This window comes from Osmerus mordax, chromosome 23 (genome assembly GCF_038355195.1).
Source record: "Osmerus mordax isolate fOsmMor3 chromosome 23, fOsmMor3.pri, whole genome shotgun sequence".
NCBI lineage: Eukaryota > Metazoa > Chordata > Actinopteri > Osmeriformes > Osmeridae > Osmerus > Osmerus mordax.
In genome coordinates this window covers 1,976,744-2,001,413 of record NC_090072.1, presented here as the reverse complement: position 1 = coordinate 2,001,413, position 24,670 = coordinate 1,976,744, and the positions used below count along the sequence as shown (strand labels likewise).

At 49.4% G+C, this 24,670-nt stretch overlaps 2 protein-coding genes across 3 annotated transcripts in view; one reads left to right on the top strand and one right to left on the bottom strand.

Annotated features, from left to right (window-relative positions):
* Positions 1-24,670, bottom strand: part of col4a6 (collagen, type IV, alpha 6) — a 73,714-nt gene that overhangs the window by 40,015 nt on the left and 9,029 nt on the right. The window lies entirely within an intron of this gene.
* Positions 10,896-24,670, top strand: part of col4a5 (collagen, type IV, alpha 5 (Alport syndrome)) — a 56,052-nt gene continuing 42,277 nt past the window's right edge. The window contains exons 1-2 of the mRNA XM_067262005.1: positions 10,896-10,906; positions 11,403-11,600. Coding sequence (XP_067118106.1) covers positions 10,896-10,906; positions 11,403-11,600 — 209 coding nt within the window. The remainder of the gene's footprint in view (positions 10,907-11,402; positions 11,601-24,670) is intronic.

Genomic DNA, 24,670 nt, shown 5'->3' with positions numbered 1-24,670 from the left:
TTCACTCTGTGGACTGCTTGGGCAACATTGTTTAACTTGAATATTCATGTCCATAAAGCATTCGTGAATTTGAATTTGGGGATGGAGAGAAATTGATGGAGAGCGTAGGTCACGATGCACGATGATGATTACAAAATATTTATACATGACATATATAAAGACCAAATTTCATCATACTCACGGAATTGTCACGCCACATTATACTTCTATTGTACCTATAAAGTACTCAAATCATCCTAACAATATACTCTTAGTTAGGGTTAGAGTCATTACAATCGTGTTCTACTCATATCCTACTGATATTCTACTCATGTCGAACACCATAGGTTGACTTTGGCCCCTGTGCCCAGGCAGGACCTTACAACACCCTGCTAGTGTATCCTCCCACCGTTCCAAGCAACGCCTCACATTACCCAGGCGTATCCCGCCACCCCTGCCAGGAAGCAGGGAGGGTCTATTTTTAGCAAACGGATGTTTCTCTCAGAGGTGAGATTTGGCTGTCTTTCTTCAAGGTGTGTGTGGGGGTGGGAATCTGGACATGCATTTGGTGTGTGTGTGTGTGCATGCGTGTGTGTGAGATAGAGTGTGTTGGTGTGTGTGTGTGTACAAGTTGCAGAATTCCTCAGCTTGGGAACTAAAGCAAACACAACACTGGCACTGGAAGCACATGTTCTCTCTGACTCTGCCCTTCATCCCTCCATCCTCTCCTCCCTCTATCTCTCCACCCTAACATCCCAGTCCAGTTCGTTCCTGTCCTGCTGGGTGTTTAATAGGTGTTTCATACAGTCTGTCAACACCCAGACAGACCAACTATAATGTAGGGTGTGACCTCTAGACAACTGCAGAGCTGTGATTCACGGTGACTGTGTTTGCGTGTAGATGTGTATATCTGTGTGTGTGTGTGTGTGTGTGCATGGGTGCGTGTCCCTGGATCGGACCAAAGGTCCACTGAATATTTCCCACCCATCAGTTCCCTGTTCTGACCACCGGGGGCGCTGTGGCACCTGCAGGCACGAGAAACAGACCTCATCCTAAGTCCCCAGCAAGATTCCACCCATGACCTCTCTCTCTCTCTCACACACACACACACACACTGACACACACACAAACACCTGGGAGATGCATCCCATAATGCCGTCTCCGTGACAACCTCGGTCAGCGGTGCAGTGGGCGATAGACCACACAGGTCCGGATCGGACTCCAGCTGACTTAACGAGGCCGTCACATTCCCTGTCTTGGCGCGCAGCGTTTAACAGACTGAGCGAGGGAATAAATCTGCTGTCCACTGCTTTAGGAGAGTCTTTACTAGGGTCATTTGCTGAACGGTGGACCCTGAGGCAGAGCGGATCCAGACAAGTTCACCCTGTCCATATAAGGCTCGTCCCAGGCTGTGTGTGTGTGTTTGTTTCGAGTGTTTTCTACTCTCAAGGTCTTGTGTGCAGACCATTATAAAGCACTCCTCAGGAAACACACACGCAAACACACAAACACTCACGTATGTCCACACGGACGCACACAAGCACACACAGGCGTTTATACACACACACACACACACACACACACACACACAGGCGTTTATACACACACACACACAGGCGTTTATACACACACACACACACACACACAGGCGTTTATACACACACACAGGCGTTTATACACACACACACACACACACACTCAATAAACCGACGCGCCGCATTCATCCGGCAAAGGGAAAGATTAACCTCTCCTCTAGGCTCTCTCTTCTTTCTCTCCTTGCCCTCCCCATCCCCCCTCTCTTTCTCTCCGACCATCCCTCTGTTTCTCTGTTGCTGAACAATGAGGCCCCCAGGGGCCCCAGCAGCCCAGTGCTGGGGTTGAACCATCTTCCTGACGTGTCCCTTTGTCACACACACACACACAAGAACTGACATGCACACACACACATTTTACACTTTATTTCTCCTTTGCATCTTGGTCCTATGGTTTACTTCAGTACCCTCTCTCTCTCTCTCTCTCTCTCTCTCTCTCTCTCTCTGCACCTCACTCACTCTCTCTCTCTCTCTCTCCTCTCTCTCTCTCTCTCTCTCTCTCTCTCTCTCTTTCCACCTCACTCTCTCGCTCTCTCCCTCTCTCTCTCTCTCTCTCTCTCTCTCTCTCTCTCTCTCTCTCTCTCTCCTCTCTCTCTCTCTCTCTCCACCTCACTCTCTCTCTCTCTCTCTCTCTCTTTCTCTCCACCTCACTTTCTCCCTCTATTTTTCTTGTATGAATGGAGAGGACATCTGAGTTACCTACAGACCATTAGAGAACAGAGGCTTTGATGGCAGAAGGGTGAGGAAGGAGAAAAGAGGAGAGGGGGAGGAAGGGAGAGAGGTGGAGGGCGGGAGGCGCAAGAAAGAATGAGAAACGGAGAAAGAGAGAGAGAGAGAGAGAGAGAGAGAGAGGGAGAGGGAGAGAAGGGAGAGAGATAGAGAGAGAGGGGGAGAGAGAGAGAGAGAAGACTGATGACATACTTCCTGTCACCTCTCCACTGAGAGCAGGCAGACATGTCTGACAGGAGGAGGGATCGCTGACCCCCTACATAAACTGTGTGTGTGTGTGGGTGTGTGGGGGGTGGTTGTGTGGGGGGGTGGTACGTGTATGTGTGTGTTTGTGGACACGCGTACACACACACACGGAACCCCGTACATAGACACACACACGCAGACAGACAGACAGACAGGTCACATAACTGAGCACTAGTTACCACACGCAGGCATCCGTAAGTTGAGTTAGTTTGGCAGTGTTGCCCCCCGGCTCATGTAGGAGAGTATCCCTCCTCACACACACCTACACACACACACACATGCCGACACACATTCACACACACACCTACACATGGACCCCCCCTCTCACATACATGTGTGTTTGTGTGAGTGAAGGTGTGTAGGTGTGTGTGTGAGAGTGTGTGTGTGTGTGTGTGTGTGAATGTGTGTGTGTGAAAGTGAGTGTGAATATGTGTGTGCGTGTGTGTGAATGTGTGAGTGTGTGTAGGTGTGTCCTCAAACATCCCGTCATAGTGTCTCCCCTCACTGAACTGAAAGCCTAATCCTGTAACATCCCAGAATACTCCAGCAGAAGGAGCCAAGGCGGCATCGCCGTGGGAGATGACCATCTAGTTCCTTCTATATTTATGACGTCGGAATGTTCTAGAGTGTCACATGGAACTAGGCAGACCTGGCTTGCGTGCAGAAACCTCACAAACGCTCAACATAACCGGAGGGCGCGTTCGATTTCAACTTGGCTCACGTGTGGGGATGATGCTTCGGGGGTTTTCCACTGACGCCATCGCGCCCAAGGAGGCACATAAAGTCGAATCAAACTCGCCTCGATGCATTTCTCATTGCAAGGTGATGAAGAAAGTGTTTGTCCGTCTCTTCATAAACGGAGTGACTAAGTTCAGTTGAGTTCTGGATTTTAATACGTATTTATCAATCTGCAGATTGGGAGAGAAAACAAGTCTTCTGACCATAAATGACAACACAACACCAAGCTTAGGTCTCAACCAGGTCTCTCTCCGCTCCGAAAGCCGGAGGACCATCTTTTATAGGGCACAGGAATGTAAACATAGATAGTGACAGTCAGGCAGTAATGACGTTACAACAGTCTCAGAGGAAGAGATTCATAGCTCCCAACACATGACCACTCAGACTAGAGAGATCATAGTTGGCGCTCTCCTTGTAGTCATGACAAAGGACGTTTAGCCAGTACTTTCTCCTGACCCCGAACATCTATTAACCCTGACACATAGACACAATCTACTGTTATTAATAGCAAGTTTACATGATAAACGTACTAACTAGTATCCAATGACTAGTTCTATTGATTAGTGATTAATGTAAGCACACAGGAAATCCCAATTTCTTCCACAAAGGACACTAAAGTACCACCCCTCCACCTCTCCTCACCTCATCCCTCTCTCTTTCTCTCTCCTCCTGTCACCCCTCCACCTCTCCTCACCTCATCCCTCTCTCTTTCTCTCTCCTCCTGTCACCCCTCCACCTCTCCTCACCTCATCCCTCTCTCTTTCTCTCTCCTCCTGTCACGCCTCGCCTCTGAACTCCCTCCCCGCTCCACCCCTCATCCCTCTTCCCTTCTCTACCTCTGTTCTCACACACCTGACCAGATGTGACTCCCCCCCTCTGGGGGGTCAGGGGCTGTAAATCAAACACGCCCATAAACACGGAGGGGTTGTGGGAGGTCACCCAGACAAGAGGATTTAGGAAGTGGCCGCGGCCAAACCAGGTGTGTGTGTGTGTGTGTGTGTGTGTGTGTGTGTGTGTGCAGAGGGGGGTATGCTCTGCACACTTGCTGTGGTTACAATGACGGATGTGAGGGGTTCACCCTCACACAACACACACACACACGCACTAAACAACATCATCCACTCATTCGTTCATTGATTATGGATGAGGATTCCAGAATGAGAACTTGTCCCCTTCCCTCCCTCTGCCAGACAGACAGAGAGAGGGGGGGGGGGGGGGGGGGCGGGGGTGGGGGGGTGGAGAGATTGCATCTCCTGTGGAGTTACAAGACACCAGACATATCAGACATACTTCTCCCTCAACAGCCAGGTGTGTATGTGGGTGTGTGTGTGTGTGTGTGTGTGGGTGTGTGTGCACGTGCGCTTGTGTGTGTTCTCCTGGAAACAGGAAGGCTTTGGTTTTAGATCGTTTCAACGCGATGTGAGTGTACGTCTGTGTGGCTAGACACCAAGACAGCTTCTATATGAAAGGGGGAGAGAGAAGAGGGATGGAGAGAGAGAGAGAGTCGGCTGACAGAGAGAGGGAGAGAGAAAGATTCAAAGAGAGACGGGGAGAAAGAGAGAGAGATGGAGAGAGGCCGACAATCGACGGACAGAGAGAGCTAAAGAGAGAGATTTGATGAAAGGGAGAGATGAGAGAGATGAGAGGGAAAGAGAGAGAGAGGGAGATGAGAGTCAGTAATAATAAAGTGAGAGAGAGGGATGATGGGGAGAGGAAACAAGAGATGACAGGTAATATCCTGTGTCGCACAGCCTTGCACACATGCTGGAAAAAGGGCAACTTGTATTTGTCTGTTTACCTGACAAGGTATGCATGCAGTTGAAAGGAGTGTGTATGAAAGTGTGTGTGTGTGTGCAGTATGTGTGTGTAGTATGTGTGGCATGGGTTTGTTTGAAGGGAGATCTGCAGGAACATGTCTACCGTGGGCAGCATTAATCTATCTGTACTTGAGTGTGTTTGAGAATGTGTATCACATTTATCGTCAATGAGGCATGAATCAAAGAAAATGGAAGACGCATACAAATAGACTCTGTTTGTACACACACACACACACACAAGATCAGGCTATAATGGAACCATTCATCTAAAAATAAACGGTAGGATTTCTGTGTGTGTGTGTGTGTGAGTGTGTGTGTGTGTGAGTGTGTGTGTCTGTGTGTGAGTGTGTGTGTGTGTGTGTATGTGTGTGTGTGTGTGATATGAAGATGTTTTCATCCCTCAGGGGAGTGTGTGTTCCCGCTGTCTTTTAATAACTAGACCTCCCGTCCTGTCACAGACAGGTGACGAATGACCTGTACCCCGCCCCGCCCCGCCCCGCCACATACACACACATGAACACCAAACAAACACACAAAGCCACACGACCACACACACACAAAATCACACAACCACACACACAACCAATTAGACACACTCTGTCAATCTCAGAGTTTGTCATTTCTCTTTTAAGATACCTGAGGCTACACTTTTCAGCTGCAGCTGTGTAGACTGAGGCGATCTTCTGTGTCTGCGCATGTGTGTGTAATAGCACCTCCAGAACAGGTGATCCCTGTCAACTCTGCAGCTGTCAATCACACCCAGCTTCTCCTTCCAGTTATCTCTCTCTCTCTCTCCCTCTCTCCCTCCCTCTCCCTCTACCTCTCCCTCTCCATCTCTCTCTCTCTCTCTCCCCCCCCCCCCCCCCCTCTCTCTCTCTCTCCCTCTCTCCCTCTCTCCTTTTCAAATAGTTGTGTGATTACGTCTGAGCAGTCCTTCTCTGAGTGACCTGTGTAATTACACAACACCTCACACAAGAGGACAGCTGCTGAAATTAGTTTAATTACCTGTGGAGGTGATCTACACCCCTAGCACACACACACACACACGTACCTTTTACATTTACATTACATTTACATTTAGTCATTTAGCAGACGCTCTTATCCAGAGCAACTTACAGTAAGTACAGGGACATTCCCCCCGAAGCAAGTAGGGTGAAGTGCCTTGCCCAAGGACACAACGTCATTTGGCACAGCTGGGAATCGAACTGGCAACCTTCAGATTACTAGCCCGAATCCCTTTTACAGTGCTTGGGTTTGGGTGTTTTACACAGCAAGCTACATCTGATCAGCCGGCAGCTGTTTGATTAAAGAGATAAACACTGTTAGATATTACGTTGGGGAAACGGTGGGGAGGGGGGGGGGGGGGGGGGAGAGAGAAGACAGAGGGAGTAGAGGAGGACAGAGTGCAGAAAGGGAGCGAGGCAGGTGGAGAGGAGCGAGGGAGGGAGGAGTGAGGGAGTGAGGAGTGAGGGAGGAGTGAGGGAGGAGTGAGGGAGGGAGGAGAGGAGCAAGGGAGGGAGAGAGGAGCAAGGGGAGGGAGGGAGGGAGTGAGTGAGGGGGAGAGGACGAGTGTGCTAGGTCTGGGATATATCCAGAGATGAAACACTAACCCAGAGAGGCACTGACCATCCGAAAGATCAAAGCAACACACAATACCGCCTCTATCTCTCCTTTCTCCTTGGGAGGGAAGGATGGAGGGAGGGAGGGAGAGGGGGAGGAGCAGTGTGACAGCCTTGTGAAAGATGGACAGATTCCACGGAAGGAGACAAGACATTCCCTCCTCCGAGAGGTCTCCCCCACCCTCTCCCCCCACTCTCTCCCCCACCCTCTCCCCCCACCCTCTCTCCCTCCTTCTATCTCCACCCCTCCATCTCTTTGCCCAACCCTTTTCTTCCTCTTCATCCCTCTTTCCGCCCAGTGACCTTTACATCAACCAGACAACTCAGACGTGCAGAAAGAGAACGAGAGAGAGAGAAAGACAGAAAGCGAGAAAGAGAGAAGAGAGGATTGGGGGGGATGTATGTGTTGCATATTGTATATTGACTTTTTCTACTCAGGAATGTCGAAGAAACATGGAGACATAACCAGTCAGTAAGCACTGTCTGAGACAGCCAGTCAGTGAGCACTGTCTGAAACAGCCAGTCAGTGAGCACTGTTTAGAAACTGTGAAAACGCCAATGAGCCCTGTTGAAAAGTCCGTAAATCCTGTTGATTTGCAGCAGAGGCCCGTAGTAGTGAAGGCTCATAAAGTGCTCATTCTACCGCAGTCAAGACCCTGGTAAGATAAAGAGTCTAAACGCTGACAACACAGACAGCCATACATATCTACCAATACCCCTCTCTCTCTTTCTTGCTCTCGCTCTCTCACTATCACTATCTCTCACTATCACTATCTCTCTCTCTCTCTCTCTCTCTCTCTCTCTCTCTCTCTCTCTCAGTCTGTGTCTCTTTCTGGCTCTCTCTCTCTCTGCTTTCGTCTACATGATAATAACCATGAAACAAGATGAGAGATGGTATTCCTGAAAAGAGTCTGTGTGTGCGTGTGTTCGCGAGTGTGTGTGCGTGTGTGTGTTCGCGAGTGTGTGTGTGTGTGCGTGGGTGTTCGCGAGTGTGTGTGTGTGTGACACAAAGCCAGCGATCAGAGCTTTACAGCCCTCGTGGGAGAAACCCTATAGATGACCTCTCAACTCTCAGGGCAGCTGTGCTTTGGTCACACACAAACACACACGCACCCACACACACACACACACACACACAGAGACAAGACAGCTGAAAATAGCTTGTAACCATCCCTCCCCTCCCTTCCCCTCCCATCTCCCAGCGGGGCGTTTTAGAAGGATAATTGCATCCTTTCCTAGGCTACTGAGACCCATTACATGACAATGTGCTCCCCCACCTCAACCCCCAACCTTCTCCATGGGGGGTTGCCACAGGGAACATTCTACACCCTAGATCTTTAGCAAAACTATGGCACCGATGAGACCTGTTGCAATACACTTGTAAGGTCCCCCCCCCCACACACACACACACAATGCTCTCTCTTTCTCTTTCAATAATTTTCTCGCTTTCTCTCCCACTCTCTCTCTCTCTCACACACACACACACACACACACACACTGTTAATAAGTCAGTCCCCAGGCAGGCACCACTGGCTCCATGTGAGGGTCTTAAGGGGCCACAGAAGAAGGGTGTGTGTGTGTGTGTGTGTGTGTGTGTGTGTGTGTGTGTGTGTGTGTGTGTGTGTGTGTGTGTGTGTGTGTGTGTGAGTGTGTGTGTGTGGCAGGTCTAGTTGAACCTGGTGACTGGGTAATGAAGTAGCACTGACAAGGTTTCAACACCAGCGATGTGTGTGTGTGTGTGTGTGTGTGTGTGTGTAAGTGTGTGTCTCAAGATCAGAGAAAAACAGTGAAGGAACAGAATAGGGCTGTAGAGGGTCAGGGTTCTGGAATGGATAGTTCTAGAATAAGTATGTGGAATAGGAATGTCCCAGTTGTGTTCCTGAGACAAAGGGACTCCTCTAGAGTCTAAATGAATGTTCCATCCATTTAGACTCACCAGTCACAGCCAAAGACTCACCAGTCACAGCCAAATTGATTTAGTCCACACAGGCTTGGTACTGGAACACACCCAGCCAGTTCAATCCAGAATTGAATATACTCTTTGCTTCCATAATGAGTACCTTACAACTATTTCCTAATCCCTTTTCCACACATACTACTATCCCAGAGCAATTAAAATTCCTGCTGTTTTCCAACCCATCCTACCAGGGCTAGCTTAGCTTAGCCACAGGGGTAGAGTTACAGACAGAAGTTAGCTTAGCATAGCCATCTTGGTTGGGTTACAGCCATACGTTAGCCTAGCATCGCCACCTGGTAAAGTTACAGGTAAACATTAGCTTAGGCTGACAGACCATAGCAGCTGAATGCAAGCATTGTAGGTGAGCAGAGCAGGTTGCCTATACAAGGGCCTCAGTAATCAGGATACAAAGGAGTTAATCGTTTTCATTTAAAGGGAGCATTAAAGCTATGACCTAGTTAGTGTCATGTTGCTTAATCTCAGTCTTAATACTTTCTCTCTCTCTCTCTCTCTCTCTCTCTCTCTCTCTCTCTCTCTCTCTCTCATCTCTCTCTCTCTCTCTCTCTCTCTCTCTCTCTCTCTCTCTCTCATCTCTCTCTCTCTCTCTGTATGTTCATGTTACCTTTTTCTGGGTGATGAGAACCAATTCATGACAATACATTCCAATAAAAGCAACACAAGAATTTGGAACCGACATAAACTATACTACTACTATGTAATGATAGAACAATAAAACAATAGGATGGATGGACAGATGGATGAACTGACAGATGGATGGATGGACAGTTAGGGGAAATTTTTGAGCATAACCTACTTCCAACTCTGCCTCTCCCTAGAGTTTATTGGTGTTTTAAGAACAAACCCCCATTCCAGAGATGGAAGACACAAACTGATGTATTTAGTGTGACATTTACACAAACAAGTTCAGGTTGGGAGGGGGGGGGGGGGTTAGTTAGTGAGAGCCCACCCAAGGAGAGAGAGGTTTGTTTGTATAAATGACAAATGTATGTGTGTGTGTCTGTGTATGAGAGAGAGAGAGACGGAGAGAGAGAGAGAGAGAGAGAGAGATAGAGGGAGACTGAGATCCTCTGCTATCCACTGGTCGACTGTACGACTCCCTCATCCACCCAGAGCCCAGCTGACTGGCCTGCTCTTCCCCAGGTGGGGGCTCTCTCTCCTGGGCATTCTGGTGCAGCGCAGGGACCCCTTCCATAGATCCCCCAGAACCAGAAGTGGCCCCACACTGAACCGGGTCCAGAGATAGGAGAGAGAGAGGGAGAGAAGGAGAGAGAGAGGGGAGACAGGAGAGAGAGAGGAGAGAAGGAGGGAGAGAGAGAGAGAGGAGACAGGAGAGAGAGAGAGAGAGACGAGAGAGAGAGAGAGAGAGAGAGAGAGAGAGAGTGAGAGAGAGAGAGAGACAGAGAGAGAGAGGTCATGGACCCCTGTGTCGGGTGCAGCATGTTCACACAGGCATGATGCATGCAGGCCTCTCTCTCTCTCTTCCTCGCTCTCCCTCTGTCTATCTCTCTTCCTCTGTCTTTCTCTCCGTCTCCTTCAGTCTTTCTCTCTTCCCCTCTCTCTCTTTTTCTCCTCTCTTCCTTTCTTTGTCTTTCACTATCTCTTACCTTCAGCCCTCTCTCCCTCTGTCTCTGTAAATGATAGAGAGAAATCACTGACTGGGAACATTGAGTCCAAAGCAATCAGAAAGAGAACCGATGGGAAAGAGAGAGAGAGAGGAAGAGAGAGAGACATAGAGAGACAGAGAGAGACATGGAGCGAGCGAGGAGAAAGACATTGTATACATGGAGTTAGAACCTTTATAATTCTGCAGCTTTACATTCTGGAACGCTTTACATTCCAAGCCACTGTTGTCTAGTTGCACCAGAATTAAGGGCTTGTTAGCTGGGATACAGCAGGCTAGCTACGCCCCCCCCTCCCATCCCTCCATCCCTCCATGAAAGAAGCATGGGATGACAGACAGCAGGGGCTCAGAGAGGTGACCCAGCACTGATCCAGACTTGACCACGGCAGAGAAGGGGGCTAGTCACGTTCACCTCACTCATTCATCTTCATTCATTCATTCACGCAGCATGTAGGGGAAGCCAGCCAGGCGGAGAGTTCTAGAACGCCGGGGCCGCGGAGAATCCGGGAACACCTGCGCGTTCCACACGGGCACTTGGAGATTTGATGGTCGATCGCTGTGGAGGCGGAGCGTTCCATGGAACACAAGTGAGGCCAAACTTGAGGCTGAGATATGCCCGTCAGATTAGCACCGATTTCACAATAATCACCTCGGAAAGGTTCGTTTCAAGGTTTCAAAAGAAGTCAAATGTTTGGAGGGGAGGAACACGATAGTGATGTTTATCTGACCTTTAGACACGCTGCCAGGACATATTCCAATCAAACATACTTTCCTTTTTTCATACAACCTCACACACACCTCACACACCCTCACACACACACACACCACACACACACCCTCACACACACACACACACACACACACACACACACACACCCTCACACACACCCTCACACACACCCTCACACACACCCTCACACACCCTCACACACACACACCCTCACACACACCCTCACACACACACACACACCCCTCACACACACCCTCACACACACACACACACCCTCACACACACACACACACCCTCACACACAAAGATGACCCTGTGTTTTTCCACAGTTTTCCTCGGCCCTCTGTGAGAAGTGGCACCCACCCTCCCACATCTCCAGTCCCAGACACGCTGCCTCCCAGCTGGTCCCAGACCAGCCCCTCGCCCGGACACCCTCCGCCCAGCGCCGCAGACGGCGTGGGGCAGACCCCAGAGCAGCCCTCACACGCCCCTCACGCCGCCCAGCCCTTTCTCATACAAATCACTGTCACTAGAGAGAGCGAAGTGGCAGGGTGTGACAAGGACAGATGCTGGAGCTGGGATGGTGACTGATGACTGGGTGGAAGAAGAGTCTTGTTACCGGAGGAGTGCAGGCTTGTCTAAAAGATGTCTGTCTCTCTGTCTCGCTATCTCTCTCTCTGTCTCTCTGTCTCTCTATCTCTCTATCTCTCTGTCTCTCTATCTCTCTGTCTCTCTGTCTCTCTGTCTCTCTGTCTCTCTGTCTCTCTCTCTCTTTCTCTTTCTCTGCCTGTCTCTTTCTCCCATGTGTGTGTTGGCAGATAGAAGAACCTGGAAGTGGGAATGTAGAGTAGAATTCCATGTTCTGCTGGGCCAGAGGATTCTGCTCTGGATGCATTCCCTGGAGAGGGAATCCCAAGGCTGAAAGTGTTCCTTTCCCCTTAACACACACACACACGCACACACACACACACCCTAACTGCGCTAACAGAGAGCTAATATAGCTCCCCTCTCATGGTATGTAGGTGTGAAATGCTGGTGAAATATGGCCGCCCACAAGGACACACACACACACACACACAAACCTCTGCCCTTCCTCTGGATGCCTATGCAGTAACCCTTGACAACAGGACATGCACACGTATCCCAAACAAAGACTGCCAAGTTTCAGTCTCACACACAAACATACAGTAGATGGACAGTGGACACACTCACACACACACACACACACACACACACAGCACACACACAGAGGCCCAAACTCCCACGTCCACTGAGGTACACATTAACTTGTCCCTCATGTATTCAGCTAAGAGGCCCCTCACCTCCTCACCTCCCCTCCCCTCACCTCCCCTCCCCACCCTCCTCTCTCCTTGAAAGGAGAGAGATCCTCTCTCCATGATACATCCCAAAGTACCCTAGTCATCAAACGTTAATTAAACTTTTGTGATGTTTCTACAAATAAGTTACAGGAAGTCCCTCATATTAAGTCCATCAGGTCATGCATGACCTGGACTGACACACTAACACACTTCCTGACAGGTCTTGGCAAACTGGTCATATTTAATACCTGGAACAGAACAACTCTGGTCTTAAAAGTAAGAATAAGAAGAGGGGGGGAGAGAGAGGGGGAGGGGGAGGGGGGGTGTCTTCTACTGAAAGATAAATACTTTCTGTATTCTTCCTTTCTTATCTCTTTCTCGTCTCTGTTCTTGCTTGCGGTCGCTTTGACGTCACAGGACACTTTACATGCTGAGATCTGTCGCACGCACACACACACACACACACATGCTTGTACACACACGTGCGCACACACGTGCACACAGACAGACACAGGTGTCCCCAGGAATGACAGGATGAATGGATAGATGTACGGAGGGATGAATGGAGAGATGAATGGATGACCTCCTCACATTCCTGACTTGAGGCTCTCTGTACCTGGTTTCAAGGAACGTACACACACACACACACAGTGTACACATACACACAGTGTACACACACACACAGTGAACACACACGTTTTGTGCAAATATGCAAACACACCGTCAAACACATTAAACACACACACGCTCACACACACAGTCACACACATGCTCTCACACACATGACCTCTCTCTGGACGTGTATGTATGGAAATATATTTGTTGAGTAACTGAAGTACTGAACCTAAACTGAAGACAAAGAAAAAGATACTGAGAGAGGGAGAGAGAGAGACAGAGAGAGAGAGAGAGATACAGAGAGACAGAGAGGGAGAGAGAGAGAGAGAGAGCAAGAGACAGAGAGAGAGAGGGGGGGAGAGAGAGAGCAAGAGACAGAGAGAGAGAGAGAGAGGGAGAGAGAGAGAAAGAGACAGGGAGAGAGGGAGAGAGAGAGAGAGAGAGAGAGAGAGAGAGAGAGAGAGAGAGAGAGAGAGAGAGAGAGAGAGAGAGAGAGAGAGAAAAGGAGGGCCCCTTAAAGGTAAGATTGGCAAACAAGAGATACCTGAGAAGAGAGTGACACACACACACACACTCACACACACACACACTCTCACACCCTCTTTGGGCCTCTTTCTGGTGCTTTTGTTATTTGCTATCCTTGGTCGTCACGGCAGCTGGCTTTGGCTTGGTGTTCAAAGGACATGGAGGCCCTCATTGGTCAAGCCTGGGCAAATAGAAATACCTCAGAGGAATCCAAACAGCCAATCAGCATCCATCAGTCACAGGATGTCAGAAGCCTCTGATGGAGACAGACTGTATTCACCTGGAAACACCGACCTCAGGTCAGTCCTTGTCACAGCTGTCACACTCACAGCAACAGCCACGTCAGACAAACTGCCCCTGCACCAGTCTGAGTGCCATGCCAAATAAGCCCAGATGGGTCAAATAAGCTACGCCTGATCGGTTCACCCATCACTCAGACACCAGTGAAAAACACATAGAAAGAGCTGCTGTTGGTTAAAACAAGCGCACTTAGTGGATTTTCTCTTGTTTGGTTCTTCTGATGGAGTAGAGGTGGTTGAACTGGAGAAACACTCCAGTTGTTGTCGTCTGAAAAACACGTGAAAGGCAATCCACCCAGCTGCTCTGGACTTCCTGATGGACAAGCTGGAACACACACACCAGTGTCCACGATGGCCGGGGCCACTGTCACGCCATCACACACACACACACACTAACACACACCCACACACACACACAGACATACATTCTCTCTCACCCTCTGTCCCACACACACACATACACGCACAGTCCATACCTTGTTTCTAAAACACCATGTTCCTCTCAGTGTGTGATCCTGCTCTCTGTAACAACAAAAGGCCACAATTATGAATCCATTCAGACATTCTGCCTCATGAGATGAAGACTACAGGTAGCGTGTGTGTGTGTGTGTGTGTACAGTATTGACTGTAAAGGGGTGCTGTCAGGGGGGCTGTCAGGGGGGCTGTCAGGGGGGCTGTCAGGGGGGCTGTCAGGGGGGCTGTCAGGGGTGCCACTACGGCCTAGTGAGTTACGGTATTCAAGAGTGATTTAGATAACAAAACACACACACACACACACACACAAGTACATACATGCAAGCCACTATACGATAAAGCCTCAACATGCTATGGCCCCCTGGTCAAATACCATCACTCAACAGCGTGTCAGTGTGTGTGTGTGTCTGTGTGTGTGTGTGTGTGTGTACTATCCCTACAGGAAGACTGATGAACTGTTAACGGATCATATTGTCTGTCCCTGTGTGTTTCTACCTGTCTGACATTATGAAGAATCACCTCAGCTTGAGTGGTGTATGTGTGTGTTCTGTGACAGACAAACGATAGTTTTAGGAAAGTTTTTAGTCTCTCTAAGCCAAGCAGGCAGAAATGTATGGACAGGAATCAGGAATGACAGAACTCAGAATGACAGAATATTTTAGGATCCCATTGGACTGAATAGTAGCCTCTCTCTCTCTGTCTCTCTCTCTCTATCTATCTCTCTCTCCCTCTCTTGTTCTATCTTTCTCGTTTTCTCTCCCTCTCTTTCCAGTGAATGACTCAGAGTCACACTCGTCCTTTCCTGGACAAACCCCCCCCCCCATCCTAAATAAGAACAGATTCATCACGTCAAGGGTGTGATGGGGGTGCGCAGTTTTAAAATGGTCCTTGACACTAGAACTGTCACCACGAAGACAGAGACAGAGAGAGACAGGGATGGAGAGGGGATGGAGAGAGAGAGAAAGAGAGGGAGAGAGGTAGGGTAGTGAGTAAGAGAGGGAGAGAGGAAGATAAGAGGGAGAGAAAGAATGAGAGAGAGAGCAAGAGAGGGAGAGGGAGAAGGGACCATGCCATTCATACCCGCAGACCACAAAGAGCAGAGAGACTATGTCTATGTGTGCGGATGCACACGTGTGTGTGTACCTCTGTGTGTGTGTGTAGGTGTGTGTGTGCTGCCATGCCACGGCCCCATTAAGGCGGAGGTCTAAATAGAGAGCGGGGGGGGGTCAGAGGGGACAGCAGGGTCACCTGTGCTAAAGAGTTGACCTGGCCTGACTGAGGTAGCTAGCGGAGAGAGAGGGCCGGAATAGCCCTGGACACAAACACACACACACACCACACATACTCAAACACACACACACACACACACACCACACATTACACACACACACACACACTCACTCAAACACACACACACACACACTCACTCACTCAAACACACATATACACACACACATACACACATCTTTCCTCTCTATCTTTATCTCTTTTTGTCTATTAGACAGATGAACAACTAGATGACATCTTTAGTGTTAGCAGCTGGTTTTATCCCCATGTGTGTATAGAAAATATCACTTGCTGCTGGAATTCTTTAAGTAGACATCCCGTAGTATAAAGGACAAAGTACCTTGATATGTTGAGCCACATGTTTGCATTTCGAATCCCAACTGAAATATGACAGCTGTTATCGGCCGGAAATTTCCAAAGTTGTTATTCCGAAGATTCTCCTGGAGAGAGATGTTTGAGTACACTAAGTCACTGACAATCAGGCCCAACTTGTTAACTCTTGTCAAAGTTGTTTTTGCAAAGAGCTTTGCTTTTCTTTCACTATTTCTCTAAGCTAGCATTCCAGTTGTGGTTCAATGGAATTGCCAAATACTGTATCAAGCAACAGTAAAAAAAAAAAAAAAAACACAGAGAAGGTAGAAATTCATTAAACTTATTTGTTTGGCGTTAAGAAAGCCTAGCTACTCTTGAGGGGAGGTGGAGGAGGGGAGGTGGGGAGGGGAGGTGGAGGAAGGGAGGTGGGGAGGGGAGGTGGAGGAGGGGAGGTGGGGGAGGGGAGGTGGAGGAGGGGAGGTGGGGAGGGGGAGGTGGAGGAAGGGAGGTGGGGAGGGGAGGTGGAGGAAGGGAGGTGGGAGGGGAGGTGGAGGAAGGGAGGTGGGGGAGGGGAGGTGGAGGAGGGGAGGTGGAGGAGGGGAGGGTTGAGGAGAACGAGAGTGGAATGTGACCACTTTGTTGTTAGTCTACCAGCCATGTCAATCCACAGCCTTCACCTGGGAGAGAAAGCCAGGAATGGATGGATGGATGGAGGAAGGGGGGGAGAGAGTGGAGAAGGGGGGAGGATAAGTAATGCAAATATTAGGGCAGCAGGTGACAAGTCGAAGCATGACCCCCCCTCCTCAATACCTGGTTGCCCCCCCCCCACCCCCCCTTCTCCTCCATTTCTTCAAGCTCCTCCTCCCCCTCCACTCCATCCTCCTCTCCCTCCTCCTCCTCTCTCTCTCTCTCCCTCCTCCCCCTCCACTCCATCCTCCTCTCCCTTCTCCTCCTCTCTCTCTCCCCCTCCCTCCCCCCTCCACTCCATCCTCCTCTCCCTCCTCCTCGCTCTCTCTCCCTCCTCCCCCTCCACTCCATCCTCCTCTCCCTCCTCCTCCTCGCTCTCTCTCCCTCCTCCCCCTCCACTCCTTCCTCCTCCTATCCTCCAAAGGCTCTCCTCCCTTCCCTCTGTCTCTCCTCCTTCCCTTCTTTCTTTCCCTTCTCCCCGTCGTCCTTCCCTCCTCTCCGGCACCTCACCCCTTCTCTCCCTGCTGGCTCCCACCATCCCCCCCATTCTCTAAATTCACTGCACCACCAAGCCTCCATCGAGCCTCCATCCCTCAACCATGTGCCCCTCCATCGCTCTGATGGACCTCATCTCCTCCGGACAGCTGGATTGAATCCAACTTTATTTGTATACCGATGTTTACAGAGTGGCCCGTCACGCTACACTCAGCCCCGCAGACGAACGAGACCCTTCCTAAACATCCAGACCTGGGGGTCAACCTGTGCCACCCCAGCCTGCTCCTCACACACACACACACACACACACACACTCACACACACACACAACTCACACTCACACACACACACACACTCACACTCACACTCACACACGCACACTCTCACATACAGTCACATGCTTACTTACACACAGAGAACACAGTTTATGGAATCCTCAACATCTCACTAACAGATACGTAAGACCACCTTCAAAGAGACGTATGTGAGCGAGTGTGCATGTGTGTGTATGTGTGTGCATGTGTGTGTATGTGTGTGTTACTGTTAATAGCAGGGGGGGGCAGATGAGGCGCGGTAGGGGGAACACCGCGGGTACTATAACAGTGGGTGTGTGTATGGTCAGGATATGTTTATAAATATCCAAGTAGACAGTCTAATACAGCCTGTGTTGATAGCTTCTGTTTATAAATAAGGACAAGGCTGGACACTAGAGGACACATGGAGAACAAGAAGAGATGGAAAGATGGAGAGAGTGTGAAATGAGGTGAGGGAAGAGAGACAGAGAGAGACAGATAGACAGAGAGAGAGAGAGAGAGAGAGACAGAGAGAGAGAGAGACAGATAGACAGAGAGAGAGAGAGAGAGAGAGAGAGACAGAGAGAGACAGAGAGAGAGAGAGACAGATAGACAGAGAGAGAGAGAGAGAGAGAGAGAGAGAGAGAGAGAGAGAGAGAGAGAGAGAGAGAGAGAGAGAGAGAGAGATTAGGAAGGCTGGGAGAGGCTTTATGTGTTATTAGATGAGTCAAACTACTCAGGGACAGTGTCAACCACTTATAAATGAGTTACCAGGTTACAGGGTGCTCCGCCGGTTTGGGAGAAGTCCAGAGCCTTCAGTGAAGGAGGTAATGTGTGAGTGTGTGTGTGTGCATGTGTGTTTGTGTAGATGTGTTTGAAAGAAGGAAGGAAGAAAGTAGGTAAAAAAAAAAAACACGAAAGAGAAAAGAAAGAAAAAACGATAGAACGAAAGAGGGAGAAAGGAAAGAAAGAACCAAAAAAGAAGTCAGAAAGAAAGAAAGAATGAAAGAAAGGAAGGAAGTCCAGTGTTGTGTGTCTGTGCGTCTCTGCGTGGTCCAGTGTGTGGGAGTCTGGCAGGCTTAGTTCTCCTGCTGAGCAGCTGGCAGGCTGGTGTGAAGACAAGACATGAGAGAGGAGACCAATATCACACAACCCTGTCAAGGGAGAGACAAGCAGGCCGGGAGAGACTGACTGGAAGGAGGACGGACGGAGGGGAGTGTGGAGAGGACAGAGAGATGGAGGAGGGAGGGGGCAGTGTTTGGAAGTGAAACTGTGAGGGGGGGGGGGGGGGTGGGTGAGGGGCTGAGTTGAGATCGGGTTAGGGTGTAGAACTGGGTTGGTTGAGATAGTGTGTGAGGGTGTGTGAGGTACTGGTTTGAGACAGTGTGTGTGAGGGTGTGAGAGGATTAGTAACACAGACCTCAGGTAGACCTCTCCACCATGTCAGAACGAGGCCTACGCAAGTTGAGCCTAATGTGCAGCGCTTGGATTCAGATCATCCTCGTCTAGGCTTGGCTCAGCCTGGGATGTGTTTGTGTTTGTGCCTCTGACCCGGGCTAAGACCCAAACACAGATCATTCACAGACTCTGACACACTCCACCCACTGCCAAGAAGCTATCAAGAGAGAGGTATGCAGAAACACCTACCTGGGCCAGCGGCTCATGAGGGAGAGGGAGGGAGAGGGGGAGAGAGGGAGGGGTGGGAGAGGGGGGAGAGGGGGGGGAGAAAGAGAGAGAGGGGAGAGGAGAGGAGAAAAAGAGAGGGGGGAGAGAGACAGAGAGAGAGAGAGGAGAGAGAGAGAGAGAGAGAGAGAGAGAGAGAGAGAGAGAGAGAGAGAGAGAGAGAGAGAGTATAAGGAGACAGACTTACAGTTAATCACCAGCAAAGCCTTCTCTAATTACAACCATTTGAATTTCACCATTTCTCAGGCGTGAAAGATGATGTCTGCGTGATTAACAGCAGGAGGGAGAAAAGATACACACACACAGTTACACACACACACACACACACACACACACACAGTTACACACACACACACACACAGTTACACACACACAGTTACACACACACGCTTTAGAGGAATGTCTCTGTTTGTATGACCCAACGCGCATCTGTACTATGTTACATGTGATGGAGTTTATAAACCCCCACACACACATGTGTGTTTGCATGTGGAGCAATGAGGTTACAGTACATCTCTGCAGCTGTCACAACTAACCTACTTGAGACACTTTGTCCTTGCAGCCTAAACATGATGTGAGGTACAGTCACACACTGTAAACATTCTGTAAAGTAAACCCTGTCACTGTAAACATTTTGTAAACATTTTGTAAACATTTTGTAAACATTCTGTAACCTGTGTTGTATCACGGATCACCTTGAAAAGATTATTATAAAGGGTCGTTCTGATGGTTGGGAGTAATTTTTTGACTGACCAATCAAAGCGTGTGTGCGCGATCAGCTGACCTGGAGCAACCACAGGTTGAGTTTCGTGTAGCGCGATGCTATCAGTGTCGGCTAACCACTGATGTGGTTTCCTACTTTGCCCAAGCTGGTGTGTGGTCCTCTACAGACACACTCCGGGGACTAGCGTAGCCGCGGTGGATTAGCGTAGCATACCGTAGCGGCCACGAATGGATTTGCGAATGTGTTACCATAGCGTAGCATAGCGTAGCTGTGACGCTTGTGATTTCACACCAACTGCAGGAGACCTGCCTCAACAGGCTTCTTAGCTTCTTGTTTTCCCATGGGGAAACCACCACTCAGCAACAGGACTGAGAGAAACTATGGGTAGGAGAGGTCCCGTGGTGGCAGCCATTTTGGCTCAATCATCATTGAGATACTAAAGATTGTTGGAGACTTTGGGTTAAGTGCTCCCCATGGAGGACCACCATTACGGGTCAATCGGCATTGGGGATCCGCAGAGGGAAACTGGAGGTGAAGGCTCCCACAAAGGGCAGCCATTATGGGTCACTGAATAGTGGGAGTCAAGGTGGGGTTAGACCCACTTGCTGGTCTTGTTTGATCCCAGTTTACACACAGCCGAAGTTAGAGAGGGGAGTTGGTCGACTGATGTTTAAAAAAAGATTGTTTCTTAGTCCCACTGTGGTGCTTAGGGCTCAGCCAAACGGTCCATTTAACTCTGTTAACCAATAACGCGTGTTCCTGTTTAAACCCGCGATCCAATCAGCAACAAGCCACCCGCTGGGGTTTATTACCCATGAAGCCCTGCATGGTGACAAACACATGGGCACACTGAGCACACAGGAGAACTTCAGAGAAAGACAAACAAGGTCTCTCTCTATGTCTCTCTCTGTCTCTGTCTCTCTGTCTCTCTCCCTCTCGCTCGCTTTCTCTGTCTCTCTCCCTCTTGCTCTCTCTCTCTCTGTCTCTCTTTCTGTCTCTCTCCCGCTGTCCCTCTCGCTCTCTCTCTCTCTCTCTCCTCTCTCTCTCTCTCTCTCTCTCTCTCTCTCTCTCTCTCTCTCTCTCTCTCTCTCTCCCCCTCTCTCTCCCTCTCTCTCCTTCTCTCTCCCTCTGTCTCTCTCTCTCTCTATGTTTCTCTCCCTCTTGCTCTCTCTGTCTCTGTCTCTTTCAAAGACAGGGAAATGAATAAATGTTGCTTTGGAAGCCAGGCTAACAAGAGCTTCCCTTCCAGGTTCACCTTTGACCTTTTCACCATAGAAGGTTGAATGAATGAAAGGAATGGAATGCTGGATGACCCACCAATAGCAGGTCAGTGCTGGTTTGCCCAGACTAAAGTAATGGACAACCACAGAGAAGAGCAACTGATGCCCTTAAGGAGTGGCCACTACCTAACAGACTCTAAAGAACATGACATCCACCAGGTTTGTGAACGTAAGCATGTGGAAAAACACAAAGAAGAAAAAGGGGTAAAAGTCAAGGAGGAAGAAGAAGAAGAAGGTGCTTTTTTAATCTTCACAAGTACCCAAATGATTTACTTTATCTTTTGGAAGTGTGTCTGTTTGCAAATATTTAGAATCTGAACCTGAAGCCCTGAAGAATACTGACTGACTTGATTCCGTCGGCTGAGCATTTCTGTCCTCTGTGAGATAAACAATCTTCAGAGGGCCTCAACTTACTCTATTACGGCATTCTTCCACCTAGCTACCATTTACTGTTTTGCACAAACAGAAGGACCTCCCTCGTACAAACACCCAGAGTCAAAGCCAGTTATTTTCAGCAAAACAGGAAACGGCGCAGACGGCCATCTTGGAACCTGGCACTGGAACGTAAACAAGGAGCTCGATGTGGGATCGCCATGGGAACGGGGGGGAAGAAGGGAATGAAAGAGCACGGAAGATGGCGACGCCCTCGTTTTTTACTGGTCGTAAAGAGAGAGGGATGAGATATGGGGGGACTCTCTTTCTTTCTGTTTTTCTATGGGTGTGAAAAGCGTAGCCGGGTGAAAAGTTTCTCAAGGTTGAGAAGCGACTCCCCTCATTGGTCCGCTCGCATCGGAGAACGTTCTACCAGGAAGGAAGTGACAGGTGGCCCGTCCCATGTCTATCGGATAGGGCTGTTTGTCATCTGTGTTTAGAGTCAAGTCATATGATATCTAAACTCCACAAAGCATCTGGAAGTGTCTGGTGATGTTCTGTTTATAAAAGACAGAGAGGCAGAGAGAGATAAAGAGAGAGAGAGGCAGAGAGAGAGAGAGAGAGAGAGAGAGAGAGAGAGAGAGAGCGCAAGAGAGGAGAGAAACAAAGAGGTAGATCGACTAGGACGCCCATTGAGAGATGAATGATCTTATGTCACATTACGTGTGATCGAGGGATGAAACCGCCGCAGAGGGAGAAGAAGAGAGGAAGGGACACCCAGGGAGTTCTCTCTGATCCTCCAGATGTGTCCTCTCTCTCTCTTCTTCTCTCTCTCTCCTCTCTCTCCTCTTCTTCTTCTCTCTCTCTCTCTCTCTTTGGCCCCCTTCTCTTCCTCATTCCCTCCCTCCTTCGGTTTCTCACCACTTCTTTCCATGTCTCTCTCCCCCTCCCAAGTGTGACCCTTCAGAAACATCTGTATGTCCTCTGAAGGTCATTCAGGAAGACGAGACCTGGAGTTGAACCCGCCCAGGGTCGCCCCACGGTTACCTCAGACAAACATCTCCTCTTTTCCAACATAAAGACAGGAAACCGTCAACATCCCTTGTGAGATCTCACTCCCTACGTCTCAGACCTAGTTCTCAAATGACCTCTTATCACTTCAACACCCAGGTCAAAACCGCTCTCCTCCTATCTCTTCAACATCTTAAGGAACTATGTCTAACTATGCTAAATCATGCTACGCTAACCCACTGACAGCTCCAGCTGAGAGATGCCATGCTAAAGGCTAAAACAGGTCATGGCAAGGCCACTCCTATCTCTTCATCATCCCTCTGTCTGATCGGGCCCTAAAGCGTCAGAAGAGGTTTTTATAAACCTGAGACCTCGAAACCTCTTAAGGTTCCTGTCAATAACGTTATCAGTGCAAGGCCTTCCTTAAATCCATCCAACATTCTAATCCTCTTGACCAAGTCTGACCTCCCACGACTTTCCCTTTATGACACTCCCCTGGTTCTGAAACTCCAGGAAGGAATGTTAAATGGTCGGCGGAACAGAAGGGTTTTTGATCATGACACCTAGTATTAGCCATAGGCTACTTATATAAATAACCCATTGACCTTGATGAACTTCAACTCCCACAATTACCCAGTGGCTGTTCTGACTGACCAGGCAGTGCGGTTCCCACAGAGGGATTTATGGGTATTGCAGTCATTTGGATTATGAGTTGGTTCTGAGAGGCGACCATCTGCTCGGAGAAGGAGGGGTTATCAGAGCGGAGGAGAGAGAGGGGAACACAACGGGTAAAGAGGGCCAGACAAGGAGGTCAGAGAAAGATTGGATGAAAAAGAGTAAAGTGTGTGAGAAAGGAAAGAAAAAAGAGAAATAGAAAGAGAAAAATTGCGAAAGAAAGAGAAGGAAAGGGAGAGACAGAAAGACAGAGAGGGATGATGAAACAAGAGGAGGAAATGAGAAGTGAGAGAGGAACAGACAGGATTCGGAAGGAGAGGAAGAAAGGGGAGGTAAGCGGAATAGAGGAAGGGGTAGACAGGTGTGTGACCTCGCTAGGGGGCTGGGGGCACGGAGAGAGGGAGGAGGAGGAGGGAGGATGGAGAGGGTGGGGGTTCAGGTGATGAGGTGCGGAATGCTGCTGTCGCTCCCGGCGATAGTGCATTAGCCCTGCGAGCTAAGGCCTAGGCCCCAACCTGCATTTGTGACAGATTCCTAATACTACAAAGAATGTCATACTGGAACTGGAATGGCCCACTCCGGGCAAACATTCCTCAAAGGGGGAGAAGGGGGGGGGGGGGGGGGGGGGGGGGGGGGTGAGTGATGGGGGGGGGGGGTGAGGGAGGGGGTAGGGGTGATGGGGTTCTCTCCTTGTAGGGTGAGGTGGGCTGGGTCTTGTCAGGTGTTCCATAGGAAAGAACATTCTGAGGAAAAGAACGTTCTCCAACTCTGAGTCTCGACCGACGATGACATTTACATTTACATTTAGTCATTTAGCAGACGCTCTTATCCAGAGCGACTTACAGTAAGTACAGGGACATTCTCCCCGAGGCAAGTAGGGTGAAGTGCCTTGCCCAAGGACACAACGTCATTTTGGCAGAGCCGGGGATCGAACCAGCAACCTTCTGATTACTAGCCCGATTCCCTAACCGCTCAGCCACCTGACTCCCTATGTCCCCGATGACCCTGTCCTCCACACACCTGAGGTAGAAGGCTCACTCAACAATGCTACAAGTGCAGGTGCAGCAATACACTACCAACGCACACACACACACACACATTCTCTGAAATATTATCTATTCAAATCACCAAGAATCATGTTCGTACAGTGCAGTCACACACTCACTCAGACAGCTGCCCTTGGTCCCTAGGGACACAAGATCCCAACCGCCCCTCCATCCACTCCATCTCTCTATCCCTCCATCCCTCTATCTCTCCATGTACTGAATTTTGAGCGCTCCTCCCAGAGAAGCAGAGAAAGTGAGAATTGAGAGAGAGAGAGAGAGAGAGAGAGAGAGAGAGAGAGAGAGAGAGAGAGGGAGAGAAAATGTTAATTGGAAATGTTCTAGAACCTACATCCACACTCCATCTTAGCCTGAGGTAAGATACATGAGCAAAGCGGTCCTACGGTCCCTTGCTCCTACTCTACTGTTGCCTAGCTGCCAATATAATACTGTCAAAGAACATACTGTGATGAGAAGCTAATTACACAACCACTCAATAAATCAAACCGCAGTCACACAGACAACTT